This window comes from Schistocerca cancellata, chromosome 2 (assembly GCF_023864275.1).
Source record: "Schistocerca cancellata isolate TAMUIC-IGC-003103 chromosome 2, iqSchCanc2.1, whole genome shotgun sequence".
Lineage (NCBI taxonomy): Eukaryota > Metazoa > Arthropoda > Insecta > Orthoptera > Acrididae > Schistocerca > Schistocerca cancellata.
The window spans coordinates 1043430028-1043445824 of NC_064627.1; the positions used below are offsets into that span (position 1 = coordinate 1043430028).

The 15797-nt window shown below is 44.2% G+C and overlaps 2 protein-coding genes across 2 annotated transcripts in view; one reads left to right on the plus strand and one right to left on the minus strand.

Moving 5' to 3' along the window:
- The window catches only part of LOC126163022 (rab3 GTPase-activating protein catalytic subunit), a 477254-nt gene that overhangs the window by 373180 nt on the left and 88277 nt on the right, over nucleotides 1-15797 (minus strand). The window lies entirely within an intron of this gene.
- Nucleotides 1-15797, plus strand: part of LOC126163023 (TLR4 interactor with leucine rich repeats) — a 318353-nt gene that overhangs the window by 291907 nt on the left and 10649 nt on the right. Inside the window, exon 8 of the mRNA XM_049919893.1 lies at nucleotides 4358-4772. Coding sequence (XP_049775850.1) covers nucleotides 4358-4772 — 415 coding nt within the window. The remainder of the gene's footprint in view (nucleotides 1-4357; nucleotides 4773-15797) is intronic.

Sequence of the window (15797 nt, forward strand, 5' to 3'; positions counted from 1 at the left end):
TGCTTAACCTTTGCTCAGTCCAATCTCGTCACTTTCATGAATGATGATGCAATGATGAGAACACCACAAACACGCAGTCATCTCGAGGCAGGTGAAAATTCCTGACCCCGCCAGGAATCGAACTCGGGACCCCGTGCAAGACCACGAGCTATGGACTATCATGCGTGATGGCAACAATGAACTACGGAGGATGTCTTCCATCGTTAGACTGTGGTCCCCTTATTGCGTTCACGAAAATGCTAAATGCTGAAGGATATGAACACATTTTACAGCATTGCGTACTTTTTACAGTGGAGGAACAGGTCGGAGAAGGTGATGGTTCGTATCACCATGACGATGCACCCTCTCATAAAGCAGCAACTGTGAGACAATGGTTTGTGGATAACATTATTCCTGAAACGAATTGGTCTGCCCAGGGTCGTGACGTGTACCCAGTGTAACACCACTGGGATCAGACAGAACATCCCAGTGTTCAACATCTTTATCTTCTCTGGTTTTGGCACTTTACGATTAACGGGTTGCCATTCCTCCAGAAACATTCACACACCCTCACTGATAGTGTCTCCAGCGCTGTTCAAGATCTCATAAAGGCGAAGGATGGATATGCCTCATATTAATGACCACTAATAAGTGTCCCTAACACTTTTGATCCGGTAGTATATTGCAATCTTTACCTTTCCCCACTACAGCTCCTTCTAGCACCATGATGTCTCAACACACGTCCCATCATTCTGTCCTTCCTTTCTGTCAATGTTGTCCACATGTTCTGCTCGTTCCATTTCCCCGGAGAATGTCCTCTGCTCTTATTAATCCGCTTAATTTTCAACATCCTTCTATAATATCACATCTCAAATGTTTCGATTCTCTTATTTTCCGACTTCCCCACAGCCCTCGATTCATTTCCATACAATGCAGTGCTCCAAGCAATTCCCCAAATCTGTTACTCATAGTAGACTCCTTTTGGCGACTAATGCCCTCTTTATTGAGCTAGTCTACTGTTTGTGTCCATCTTGTTGTGTTTGCCATGTGCTATGTTGGTTCCAACGTAGTAAAAGTCCTTCACATTTACTCCTGTTCATTTGACCTTAAGTTTACCGCTAATCTAATTTCGACGAATCCTCATTACTTTCGTCTTTCTTCGGTTTACTCCCAATTCATACTGTGTGCTTGTTATAATGTTCATTCCATCAACAGGTCCTACAATTTTTCGTCGTTTTAACCGAGAATCTTAACACTTTCAACTAAATTTCCATCATTGCTTCTTCGACGTATAGACTGAATAGGAGAGGTGAAAGATTACATCCATGTCTTACGTAATTTCTGCCCGAGCATTCCGTTCTTGGTCTCAGATTTTTATGGTTCCATCTTGGTCCTTGCACGTAAAGTATATTACCCATCTTTCCTTACAGCTTTCACCTATTTTCTTGACAATTTAGAGCACCTTGCATAAGTTTACAATGTCCAATGCTTTTTCTCATTCGACAAATCCTATTAACATGTCTCAATTTTTGTTGCCTCCATTTTCAAGCGAAATGTCAGAACTGCGATCTGGTGCCCTTACCTTTCCACACACAAACTTATCGTCGTCTTGTACACTCCAGTTACCTATACAAATTTACTTCAGATAAAAAGACTACAATCACCACTTGATGACGAAACATTCTTCGTAACCCTTGCTATCTATATCATTCGGCTGTAACTCAATACAGATGGATCATTTGAACCTATCGATACGCGACTTTCACATTGCCCTTTCATGATGCTGTCTCTTAATAAATTACTTTTATTTCTGAAGACTTGTTTCACCATCATTCTTTTAATACCCATAAAATTTCTGATAGCTTTATTTACTGTACTACATATTTACGAGAAATGGTTTCGTTGCTTTAGAGTTTTATTTCCTATGCTTCATTTTTATGTAGTTGACTTTTGAATTTTCTCTGAGTATGGTTGTTTAGGCCATGAGTTAAAATTGTCAACTGATGTCCTTTTTTTGACTCTGCAAATGTAATGCATGTAACTGCCTACAAATTCTGTCTTCAAAGATTTTTTATTGTTTCTATTGTATTTTCTATATTCAGAGTAAACAAATATGGAAAGATGGAGCACGCCTGTTGGACACCTGTCCTTATTACAACCTCTCTCTCTCTCCAAGAATGTTGATTTGGCGACTATGATTTACGCATAAATTCTGAGTCAGTTTGTACCAACGCTATTTATGTCTCCCAGTCCAAAACAACCTATACGAATAATGTAAATGACTACATTTTCGGCCGGTCGGAGTGGCCGAGCGGTTAAAGGCGCTGCAGTCTGGAATCGCACGACCGCTACGGTCGCAGGTTCGAAACCTGCCTCGGGCATGGACGTGTGTGATGTCCTTAGGTTAGTTAGGTTTAAGTAGTTCTAAGTTCTAGGGGACTTATGACCACAGCAGTTGAGTCCCATAGTGCTCAGAGGCATTTGAACCATTTTTGACTACATTTTCGCCATGGACAGCACTATTTACTTTATTTTCCGTAACTGCAATTTCTGCAACCAATAATAACTACTTAAGTTGGGAAATTTCACAGGCAATAGATACATGTGTTCCACAGTACTCGCACTAAATAATCTGGATTGATAATTGAGCAAACTTACTGACATGCTAAAAAGACACCAGTTGTCAACGTTAAAATAAAAAGAGAAAAGGCTATGAATTTGGAGTCCACATTAAACTGAAGGCGCCCCACAACTAGCTGGGTAAGTCAGTTCAAACGTAGGACGACGACACCGGCAGGCCATCTCCAACAGGACAATGGCCAGTAAAACACTGTTGCGTTCAAACCAACTTTCAGGTTGGTGATGGAATTTTTTTTGGGTGATCCTAAGGAGTGCTTCTTAACCACTATGCCTCCTCATTCGATAGTCTGTATATGTGTAGCCGTACAGCTGAGAACTTCTGACAAGGGGAGGGCCTCAAGCAACAGCAATTGACTCTGTTCTTTGGCGGGTCGGTTATGTACCATCTAGAATGAAGGACTATGTTTTGGTTCACAACGCCCTCATCCCCATCACCGTCCCCGCTTTTGAGAAAACAATCCCTAAAGTTCATCCTTAGATGTAATCGACTCAAAATTGACGGGAGCCATCATCATACATGAGGTCTGCAAACGCATTTTTCCTAGAAATCGAGAGGTTTTACGACTGCCACTTATCTACCCGTTAGGTTAACGCCCTTCAACAAAAGTGGCATTGGCCGATTGATCAAGGCAACTGCTATGGAGAGAGGACGTGTGTCGGATTCCTACACGTATCCTGCAGCCTTTTTTTTTTTTTTTTTCAAATGTTGTTTTCTCTGTCTCGAAATTTGTGGAGATATAAGGGTTAATAAGGTGAAATAACCAGTAATGAATATAGCGAGATAGGTAAATACATTTGCCAAACAACTTGTACTAGTGAAGAATTCAAATTTTAATTCTTGTTTTATGAAAACCACTTTGAGAAGGGTTGCTCCGAATTCTTCACGAGAGACTACGGACAGCTCTATTTCGAGGTTTTACAACTGGAAATCGCTTCCAGAAACGCAGTGGCACTTATTTATTTTTCGGGAATTAATTTTGATGCATGTCACGTATTCGATGAAATCACATGAAAAATCAATGCTCAAATGCTCATGCTAAGGATCCTTACTGCGTTTGCAAGGTTGTGCAACTCTCGCTGTTTTAGAAGCGAATTGTAATTATGAAACCTTGAAATAACGCTGTCAATGGTTCCTTGTGACGAATTTGGGACAATCCTTGGAATTGTTTGCAAAGAACAAGGATTAAAATTTCTATTTTTCACTAATCCAGGTTGTTTGAGAAACGTTATGTATCTACCTTGTTATGGTTCCTTAGTGATTCGTTCACCTTACTAACCTTCCAGAGTCCACGGAGAAAAATAAATAACGCTGCAGAATACATGTAGGAATGAATTCACATAGGAATCCAACACAGGTCTTCTGCCCCCCGTCAGTTCCCTTGATCACTTGACCAGTGCCGCTTTCGTAGAAGAGCTATAACCTTACAGGTAGGCCTACGAAAGCGACTATCGTAAAAGTTTTTTTTCCAGATTTTGTTGACTTCATTTGTGATGATAAAAAATGCTCAGTTTTCCATTATCAATCGATTCCGTCGATTGAGAGACACGAACTTCGTGCGTTGTTTTCTGTAATACGTAGTGAGCCACCTTGAAGTCTTCCATTTCACGTGGTACATAAGCTACCAGGCAAACATGAGCCGAATCGCTGGGCCCTGTCCGAGGCCTTCCCCTTGTGAGTATGAGTCGAAAAAGCAGCATTGACGGGGACGGCGGGTGTGCCGGTGACCGCTCTGTGCAGGAGTGTATCGTGGTGTGCGTCGTGTCGCTGTCTGACGTCACGGTGACGCCGGAGACGGTGCCCGCGGCGCAGTGCCGGGAGGTGCGCACGGCGGCGGCGGGCGCGTTGCCGGGCAACATGGACAAGATCACGATCGCGGCGAGCGCCGCCATCTGCGCCACCGTGGTCGTGGCACTGGTCGTGTTTGTGGCGGCGTCGCGTCGGCGCTCACGCCAGCTGCGCACGCTGCACGGCGGCAAGGCGGCCGGCCGGCCCGCGTCGCCGCAGTTGCCGCACCCGCCGCTCTCCTCGCTGGCGGCGCTCGCGTCGCCCGCCGCCGCGCCACCGGGCTTCGGCCACAAGGAGTGGGACCAGGGGTCCGTTTACAGCGGCCGTAGCATCCCGCGCCCGCGCGCCTACCACCTCGACCGCCAAGGTGAGTCCGCAGCTCCGGCAGTTGTGATGCATTTTTTTTAAAAGCTTCTTCTTTGCTGCTGTCAACTCACGAAATGGACAGTGTAACGGTACTTTGACTACCGCGCCTCCGCCATTACAAAGATATGATTTACGATCGCGCATGCAGAAGAGCGCTGCGCCAGTGACAGATTTTTATAAATAATTTTGATCTTTTTTTTTTACTTTTGCGTAGGTGTTTGTTTTAACAACTAGTTTATTACTCTCTTGTCTTCATACATTCAAGACGTGTATTTATCGGCGCTATGTTAAATATGCTTTTAAGTGGAAATTAAAACTATATTACGAAACGAAGTTATTTCAGTAGTGATTCTCAATGGTTATCGACAAATTTATAAATTAATCCTGACAGTGACAACTTCAAGAAATTTTCATCACACGGAGAACAAGAGGACTAACGAACATTGAAAAAAAGGACATCCTACAATAAAATTAAGAAGTATTCCAGACGCAGCTACGAAGACTATATTATAATAGATACTACGTTTCTGACAGAATTATAAGGTAAATTTCAACTTGTTTCTGATGCTATTTCCTTACAGTCGCTTTTTGTAGTGTTCCCGACCCGGTCTGCCATTCACGGTCAAATTACAGCACTATCTCAATCAGTAATACGAAGTCCGCCTTATCCGTAACTTATTCCATCAAAATTCAAAACCCAATCAGATTTTCTATTTTGTATTTTCACGGCAGAACCCCGAGCAAAGGAAACACTACAACAGACGCCGTTGTGGCACGAACAACAATATTTCACTTGTTCTAGAAATGGTTCTCGGATGTCACGGTGAAATGCACACATTTCAACGGCATAACTGACCGACGTACACAGTACTGACGCATAATAGAGAAACAATCGAAATTCGCAGCTAACCATAGAGGGTATCCACAAATGAATGTCCCAGTTGCAATAGCATGTTACAAGAGTTTAATTTAGACTATTTACAACAAATGATACGTAAAATAGAAGGCAGAATAACCCTAGTTTACCTTACAAATGTTCTTTTTCTGCACCTTTAGTTATACGGCACACTTCAAACCTAGGATCCAAATCTGAAGCTCCACTTTGGTCATCAAGTCCAGAGTAATGGCCAAAACCCTCTTCAATTCTGTGCATCAACTCTGGCAAATCATTATGTAGTGCCGGAACGTAGACACGATCTTTTATAAAGCCCCAAAGGAAAATATCGCATGGCGTGAGGTCAGGTGAACGCGGACTGGAACGGAAAATAGCTCAGTCTTTCTGACCATTATGGCCAATCCAACGGTCAGGAACTTCGACCTTCAATCACTCTCATACAAGAGATGCCAATGAGAATGGGCTCCATCTTGTTTGCAAATAAAGTTCAGCTTCACCTTCCAATTGGGAAAAGAGCAACTCTAGTAACATATACAGGTAATAAACCTTTGTTAAGTTAGCTTTAGCGAAAAACGAAAAGAACAGTACACATGACATTGGGATACAGCTCAGAAAACGATTAATTTTGGGGAATCTCTTTCTGCTGTTGTACAGGTTCATTAGGATGTCCCCCCCCCACCACCCCTCGCCAGATACGAACATTATGGGTGTTTACCTTCTCGCTTAGATGAAAAGACTGAAAGCCACCTGGTGCATGGCATGCACCAACTGTAACCAGTATGGACACGATATATGTAAACGTATTGATAAGACCGTCTAGACTGACGTCTTTCGCAAATTAAATTCAAAACTTGTTTTTGGAACAGACTTCTCGCGACCACTAAGGTAAGGCGCTGTGAATGGTCTACATCCTCTTCAATTTTGGCCATCCAGTGTTTTTCCTTTTACACACTCATCCAGTCACTTCGAACTGCGAATACTATTGGTGGATGGTTTTGCCACATGGGGGATTACATTTAAACTTTATACGAAATGCACGTTAATCTGAAATTATAGATTTGCTCTTACCAAACTGCAGAACACAGAACGCATTGCGCTGAAGGGGTCGTCATTTTGCATGTGTGCCGTACGTAGCGCTGCAAGTGAGAAAACAACAAAGCAGTACCCGCGCAAGCGCTTATCTTAAACTGTTTTAGTTACTCTTTAATTGTGACCTTGAACCAATACACTACAACGCTTACGATGCTACGTGCGCGGTCACACTGTGGCAAACCTCGTCTGCTGAACGTAAAGACTTCGGCCGACAGTCAGTGAAATTGAATTCAGCCTGTTTTCTTCCGTAAAATCGGCTCAACATGTCCCAGACACGAAATATGGAGTGTGAGGGGCTGATGAGTTTAGTCGCAGAAAAATGAGTTTGTGGCAGCCTGAGGATGAAAATACCTTAATCGAGGTAAAATACGGAATCTATAGGCTGAAGTTGTAAGTTTATTGAAAACTGCAAGTAGGCAAAATCTTTATCCGAAATTTTAGGCGTAAATTGTGACCTCAAAAAAAAAAAAATTTGTTCACGTGATAATGTTGGCGTGTCTTATGTTTATACACTCCTGGAAATTGAAATAAGAACACCGTGAATTCATTGTCCCAGGAAGGGGAAACTTTATTGACACATTCCTGGGGTCAGATACATCACATGATCACACTGACAGAACCACAGGCACATAGACACAGGCAACAGAGCATGCACAATGTCGGCACTAGTACAGTGTATATCCACCTTTCGCAGCAATGCAGGCTGCTATTCTCCCATGCAGACGATCGTAGAGATGCTGGATGTAGTCCTGTGGAACGGCTTGCCATGCCATTTCCACCTGGCGCCTCAGTTGGACCAGCGTTCGTGCTGGACGTGCAGACCGCGTAAGACGACGCTTCATCCAGTCCCAAACATGCTCAATGGGGGACAGATCCGGAGATCTTGCTGGCCAGGGTAGTTGACTTACACCTTCTAGAGCACGTTGGGTGGCACGGGATACATGCGGACGTGCATTGTCCTGTTGGAACAGCAAGTTCCCTTGCCGGTCTAGGAATGGTAGAACGATGGGTTCGATGACGGTTTGGATGTACCGTGCACTATTCAGTGTCCCCTCGACGATCACCAGTGGTGTACGGCCAGTGTAGGAGATCGCTCCCCACACCATGATGCCGGTTGTTGGCCCTGTGTGCCTCGGTCGTATGTAGTCCTGATTGTGGCGCTCACCTGCACGGCGCCAAACACGCATACGACCATCATTGGCACCAAGGCAGAAGCGACTCTCATCGCTGAAGACGACACGTCTCCATTCGTCCCTCCATTCACGCCTGTCGCGACACCACTGGAGGCGGGCTGCACGATGTTGGGGCGTGAGCGGAAGACGGCCTAACGGTGTGCGGGACCGTAGCCCAGCTTCATGGAGACGGTTGCGAATGGTCCTCGCCGATACCCCAGGAGCAACAGTGTCCCTAATTTGCTGGGAAGTGGCGGTGCGGTCCCCTACGGCACTGCGTAGGATCCTACGGTCTTGGCGTGCATCCGTGCGTCGCTGCGGTCCGGTCCCAGGTCGACGGGCACGTGCACCTTCCGCCGACCACTGGCGACAACATCGATGTACTGTGGAGACCTCACGCCCCACGTGTTGAGCAATTCGGCGGTACGTCCACCCGGCCTCCCGCATGCCCACTATACGCCCTCGCTCAAAGTCCGTCAACTGCACATACGGTTCACGTCCACGCTGTCGCGGCATGCTACCAGTGTTAAAGACTGCGATGGAGCTCCGTATGCCACGGCAAACTGGCTGACACTGACGGCGGCGGTGCACAAATGCTGCGCAGCTAGCGCCATTCGACGGCCAACACCGCGGTTCCTGGTGTGTCCGCTGTGCCGTGCGTGTGATCATTGCTTGTACAGCCCTCTCGCAGTGTCCGGAGCAAGTATGGTGGGTCTGACACACCGGTGTCAATGTGTTCTTTTTTCCATTTCCAGGAGTGTAGTTACTGTTGTGGATCGTGTTTTTGGTTTCTGGTAGCTTGGCATTAGCTGTCTACAAATTATTATTATTCCTCCTTACTAACATTTTTATGCCAGTAGGGTGGTGATTCTGTTATATTCGTATGAAGTGGTTTGCGAATGTGGTGTACGATAAGTACTTCCATTTTTCAGTGTTTCGGAGTATCTTATGCTGAACTTTATGCTACTCTTTAACACGTCATTGAAGGTTGACTGATGTACGTGTGCAAACGTCGATCTGTTGTAGAATTTTAGAACATGTTTTTTGCTCGAGTATCATGTCGTTTTTGGAAACCCAGAATCTACTATGTACGAATCAACATGAATTCCGGAAACAGCGATCGTGTGAGACCCAACTCGCTTTATTTGTTCATGAGACCCAGAAAATATTAGATACAGGCTCCCAGGTAGGTGCTATTTTTCTTGACTTCCGGAAGGCGTTCGATACAGTTCCGCACTGTCGCCTGATAAACAAAATAAGAGCCTACGGAATATCAGACCAGCTGTGTGGCTGGATTGAAGAGTTTTTAGCAAACAGAACACAGCATGTTGTTATCAATGGAGAGACGTCTACAGACGTTAAAGTAACCTCTGGCGTGCCACAGGGGAGTGTTATGGGACCATTGCTTTTCACAATATATATAAATGACCTAGTAGATAGTGTCGGAAGTTCCATGCGGCTTTTCGCAGATGATGCTGTAGTATACAGAGAAGTTGCAGCATTAGAAAATTGTAGCGAAATGCAGGAAGATCTGCAGCGGATAGGCACTTGGTGCAGGGAGTGGCAACTGACCCTTAACATAGACAAATGTAATGTATTGCGAATACATAGAAAGAAGGATCCTTTATTGTATGATTATATGATAGCGGAACAAACACTGGTAGCAGTTACTTCAGTAAAATATCTGGGAGTATGCGTACGGAACTATTTGAAGTGGAATGATCATATAAAATTAATTGTTGGTAAGGCGGGTACCAGGTTGAGATTCATTGGGAGAGTCCTTAGAAAATGTAGTCCATCAACAACGGAGGTGGCTTACAAAACACTCGTTCGACCTATACTTGAGTATTGCTCATCAGTGTGGGATCCGTACCAGATCGGGTTGACGGAGGAGATAGAGAAGATCCAAAGAAGAGTGGCGCGTTTCGTCACAGGGTTATTTGGTAACCGTGATAGCGTTACGGAGATGTTAAACAAACTCAAGTGGCAGACTCTGCAAGAGAGGCGCTCTGCATCGCGGTGTAGCTTGCTCGCCAGGTTTCGAGAGGGTGCGTTTCTGGATGAGGTATCGAATATATTACTTCCCCCTACTTATGCCTCCCGAGGAGATCACGAATGTAAAATTAGAAAGATTAGAGCGCGCACGGAGGCTTTCAGACAGTCGTTCTTCCCGCGAACCATACGCGAGCGGAACAGGAAAGGGAGGTAATGACAGTGGCACGTAAAGTGCCCTCCGCCACACACCGTTGGGTGGCTTGCGGAGTATAAATGTAGCGAAACAGAGTGTCCGTAATCTTGCTTTTCAATGTCGCCGAAAATCATCTGGAGTATGTGCAGAAGGGTTCTCCCATCACAATATATGTCCGTAACACTTGCCTTGTTATTTAGGTAACTGGGGACAGAGTGTACAGTACTCGTGATGTTCTTTTCGAGACAAGTATAGCTCATTCAGATGCATTCGGCCTCTTTCTTAACAGCAAAAGCCGCAATGCAGCACTTGTCTCCAAGCACACAGAAGCTTCGTGGTATCCATTCATCCTAAGAGATTAAAACCTAACTTACTTGATACAAAGAATAGATTGTAACCTAACCTAACTTAACCTCCTTGACCCCCACACAACATTGACGACGGAGATCGGTCGAATGTGTGTGCGCTGTAGGCCGACGTCAACGGGTCCGCCGCTCGTGGTCTCGCGGTAGCGTTCTCGCTTCCCGAGCACGGGGTCCCGGGTTCGATTCCCGGCGGGGTCAGGGATTTTCACCTGCCTCGAGATGACTGGGTGTTTGTGTTGTCCTCATCATTTCATCATCATCCAGGAAAGTGGCGAAATTGGACTGAGCAAAGATTGGATAATTGTACGTGCGCTGATAACCACGCAGTTGAGCGCCCCACAAACCAAGCATCATCATCATCATCATCATCATCATCATCATCATCATCATCCGACGTCAACGGGCGACATTTGGCGACGGCGTCTGACGCCCACTGTCGGGCAGCCTTAGGCTAGGCGCGCACAGGCGATTTTTCAGTCGGCGCGATTTAACAATCGCTGTCGCGGAAGTACGCTGTGGTGTGCACACAGCGGCAGGAAAATCGCAACTACTCTGAGTACCAGCGTGGATTTAATCGAAACAGCTTGTTTGGTGGCGCTTTTACTACGAAGAAGAGCGAGAAAACAGCGCAAATGTCGTTACTGGGTGCATCCGATTGTAAGTCAAAGACTAGTGAAAGGGCAGTTTTACAAATTACACGAAGAGTTACAAAATCACCTAAATAAATTCTTTCAATATTATCGAATGAGTAAGAATAGTTTTGATACACGGCTTCAGACAGTAGGACCGAATATAACAAAACAAGATACGACATGGAGGAAGTGTATACCACCTGAGGAGCGCTTATAAGTGACTTTGAGGTGAGCACACAGTATTTCATTCAACAGTTTTTATTGCCCTTTTACATTATTGATTAGATACATCAAGAAAATCACTACTGCAAGGCGAAACAGCGTGTTTTTGATTATAGACATTATCGTGCTCGTAGAATGGTGGAATGTACTTTGGGGATTTTGGCTAACAAATAGAGAATATTTCATCGACCTAGGGATGTGGATGTTGGTTTTTCAGACGTAATTATAAAAGCATGTTGTATTCTGAATAATTTCGGAAGACTAAATGACGGTGTACGAACTGAGGACGAGCTGTACGAATATCTTCTGCAAGGCTGTGAGCCTGTAGGAATAAGAGCTGATGCGTGTGGTATGCAGACAAGGGATTATTCTGCAAACTACTTTGTGACTCCACAAGGATCAGTATCTTGGCAGTAGGGAAGAATTTAAATTGTTGTAACTGTGATATCTACATGAATCAATAATATAAGTGAACTATGAAATACCTTTGTTAGTCTTTTCTGGTCCAGGCAGTTCATTCCAGTTCCGAATTAGGCTGCAACTTACTTCTCCCCGTAGTGTCTCTTTCAAATTGTGATCACTGTATTCTTTTAATTTCCTGTTGTAGGGAGCTGGTCGCTTTTCTACTTCTGCAATTAGTCTTTCTGAATCGACAACACAACTCACAATGTCATCGGTAGCGCAACTCCCGTTATCAGACATGCTGCTGGCGCACTAAACTTGTGTGTACGCAACACACAGCGAGAGCGACTGACAGAAATCGCGTCGCTAATGCGCGCGGGCCCATGCCGGTGCCTGGAATCATTCCATACATGCGGCAATCGCGTCGCGCTTGAAATAGGGCCGGTTGCGTCTTTTAAATCGCCGCTACTTTTTTGTCGCACGTCCGCGCGCTCCTATTCGAGCCACTGTGTTTCATTCTTGCGACAAATAAATCGCGCGACGGAAAATCGCCAGTGCGCGCCTAGCCTTAGACTTCTGGTACCCTCTACACCAGGGGCGGGCAAATGTTACACGCGGCTCATGAGCGCACGGCGCTGCACGTGTGCTGCTCGCTGAAATTGGGGAAGAGTACGGTGACATACCGTACCACAGTGAAGTCCGCTGGCTTACCCGCGGTAATGTACTAAAAACATTTTTTGAGCTGAGCGAATAAATCAGTTTTTAAAGGACAAAGGAAGGTACGATACCGAGTTAGAAGATCCAGAGTGAGTTGACGACCTTGCATTTTTAGTGGGCATTACCGGACACATGGATACATTGAACACAAGTTTGCAAGGAGAAAATCAGCTAATATGTGAAATGTCTGAAAAGGTGCAAGCTTTCAGTAGCAAGCTTGAGCCGTGGGAACGACAGCTTTCGTCAGGCAACGCAGTGCATTTCCCTACTCTGTCTACTGTGCGAGAACAGAATTGCAAAGAATATGTTTCCGTACTTAGTGCAATAAAAGAGGAATTTCTCAAGCGATTTGGGGATATATCATATTTATCCCAAGTTTTTGAATGGTTCTCGAGACCATTTGCTGTTTCTGTAGATGATATTCATTCCAATTTGCAAATGAATTAATAGATCTACAGTGTAATTCTCGTCTGAGAGACAAATTCCTTTTGGCACGACGTGTAAGAGATTTTTATCACGCCTTTCCACAGCAAGAGTTTCCTCGCCTCCATCGTGAAGCTGCGAAGATAATGTCAATGTTTGGCTCGACATACGTTTGTGAGAGATTTTTTCTGTTATGAAAATTAATAAGTCTCGGTTAAGAGCAAACATCAGTGATGAAAATTTACGTAACTGTTTGCGTTTGTCTGTATGTAGAAATTTTGTTCCAGACATTAAACGTATTGTAAACTCCACCTGTGACAATGAAATAAAACGTGTCGTAGGTTAATAGGTACTCTTTCAAACCATGATTTCTTTCAAGCACTCCTACTGACCTTATTCCTTCATTCAATACAGCAAGCTAGGAAACAAAACGCTTTACAGAGGAAGAAGCGGAGAGGATGATGATGGGGAGGGGAGAGAAGCGGGTGGCTGTGTGCACGCAGAACACCTGTAAGGCTGGGTTTACATTAGCAAGTCGCTTGCAGAAGTTATTGCTGCAAGTTATTGCGAGCCGCTTGCAGCTGTGTTTACACAGCAGCGCACGAATTAAGCAAGTTTCTTCCGCAAGTTTTTTAGCAAGAAACTTTTGTCAGCAACTTGTTGATACTGTTTACATATGCTTTCAGTACCACTACGAGTATCAGCCGAAGTATAAAATGACAAATAGGCGGGTGAGATATGTTGCAGTTCTTGTAATTGTAATGAAAAACGTGAAAAAGAAAAAGAGAAGTATTTGGGTTAGAGAGTGGATAATGAGAAGATCGTAAAATGGTGCCTATAATAACCTTTTGCAAGAACTTAGTATCGAGAACATGGATACTTTTGAAAACTTTTGCAGAATGTTCTCAAATGATATGGAGTTGATGTTAATGTTGATGTTAATAGCGCCCGTCATATCAAAACGAGACACAAAGTTCCGTACTGCTATTTCAGCAAAGGACTGTTTGCTAGTCACTACGATTTGTAGCTACAGGTGAGCTACGAATAAATACGCATTTAATTTATTTATGTGAAACATACAACCAAAAAAAGTTTGCATTTTGAAATCTTTTCGTTGTAGGAGACTCATACAAGTCCGTAATGTACTTGTTTCATATTCCCGTCAGAACGATTTCTCTTATCGTACCCGATGTATGTAGAGGCATTTTTGACGTCTTGAAAAGAGAAAATTATTTGAAGGTATGTGAAAACACAACAATGAAATTAAATTTTTACTGAAATAAACTGCATTTTACGGAATGGTATGCTTAAAAAATGTTTTTTTTAATGTTCATAAAATGGAAAGTGACAAGCTAATTAAATAGAACATGTAATAATTACACATCGTCTTTTTCTAGACTCCTAAAACCTCAAGCGAGTGGATGCAGGTGGCAAAGGGGTTGTCTCTTCAAGTTATGCTACTTTCTCTGTACTTCTTTCACAGATGTGTCGAATATCGACGAGATTTCATTTAATTCGCTCATCTTCTTCACTCTATCCTTAAGTCCCGGTTATGCACGTTCCATATTTCGGGGTAGCTCTCCACGGCTTCAGTAAAATGTTCTGTATCCTGCTTCATCCAATCCCGTTTCTCCTCCATTTCTGAAATTTGTTTGCATATAATACGTAAGATGGTTGCATAAAATTAAGTCACCACATTAAGTAAAATGTTAAATATGAGTGTTATGCAGACGACACACTTACTATAACTTGCGCTTCTTACTTGCAGGAAATAGAAACACACCCTAAAAGCTGCAAGTTACTTGCAGATACTTCTTGCGTGGTGTTCACACTGGAAGCGGAAAACGTGCAGCAAGTCACTTCCGCAATAAATTGCTTAGGTCGCAAGTCGACTTGGGGATATGTCTAGACTCGCAAATCACGCGGCAAGTTCCTCCGCCCAAGTAAATTGCTGCAATAACTTGCTAAAGTGCGCGTCATTTATGACGCCGGCCGAGTTTAGGTTCGTTCTGCGCATCTGACGTCACAAAACAGTCAGCCAATTAACAGAGAACGACGTTGCCAGAGCGCGACTGCAGTGCAGAGCACGGACGAGTGTCTTCAGTTTGAGAAACGTTCAGTCATTAATAAAGTAATTGAACAAAAGCAGTGTCTTGATGGCAGAATTTCTTTTATAGAAAGTTTGGAAAAGCATTCTTTACACCAATTGCTTCATATTCTATTAATTAATTAAACCAAACAAGCAATAAGCGTCCTAATTCAGGCGATAGCATGGAAAGGTGTTTATATCATTCTCACTAACCGCTTTTTTGCAATAAAGAACAGCGGTAATTGTTTATTTCCTATTGTACTTCGACGAAACGTGAGTAATTCATAGTCATACCAACAGCGTTTGTCGGTATTTTGCGTGATATTTCAAAGTCCTCTGGGAGATGTATTGAATGACGAGCTGCGTTAGCGTAATGGTTAAAATGTATGGCTGATAAGTGAAAGGTTCTGAGTTCAAACGTCTCTGTAGCAGCGAAAGGGTTAATGCGGCCGTGGTGGCTTTACTTCATAAACTGCGCGCTCCCCCCTAAACGAAAGTCTGCGAACTATACTATAGTATGGCGCTGCTTCTCTTGGCGCGTGCAACTGGCAACGCAGCAATCTCCCGCGTCTGGGCGGCCATGCGCGAACCGCCAAGATAAAAGAATTGAACTATAGTGTAAACCAGGGGCGGGCAGGAATTCTGCACGTGTGCGGTGCACATGCACGTGTGCAGTTAACAGGTGTCCTGCGTGCACACAGGGGAAAGCTGACCACCCGCTTCTCACCCCTCCCCACCATACCGTCTCTCCGCTTCTTCCCCTGTAATGCGTTTTGTTTCCTGGCCTGCTTTATTAAATGAAGGAATAAGGTTAGTAGGAGTGTTTGAA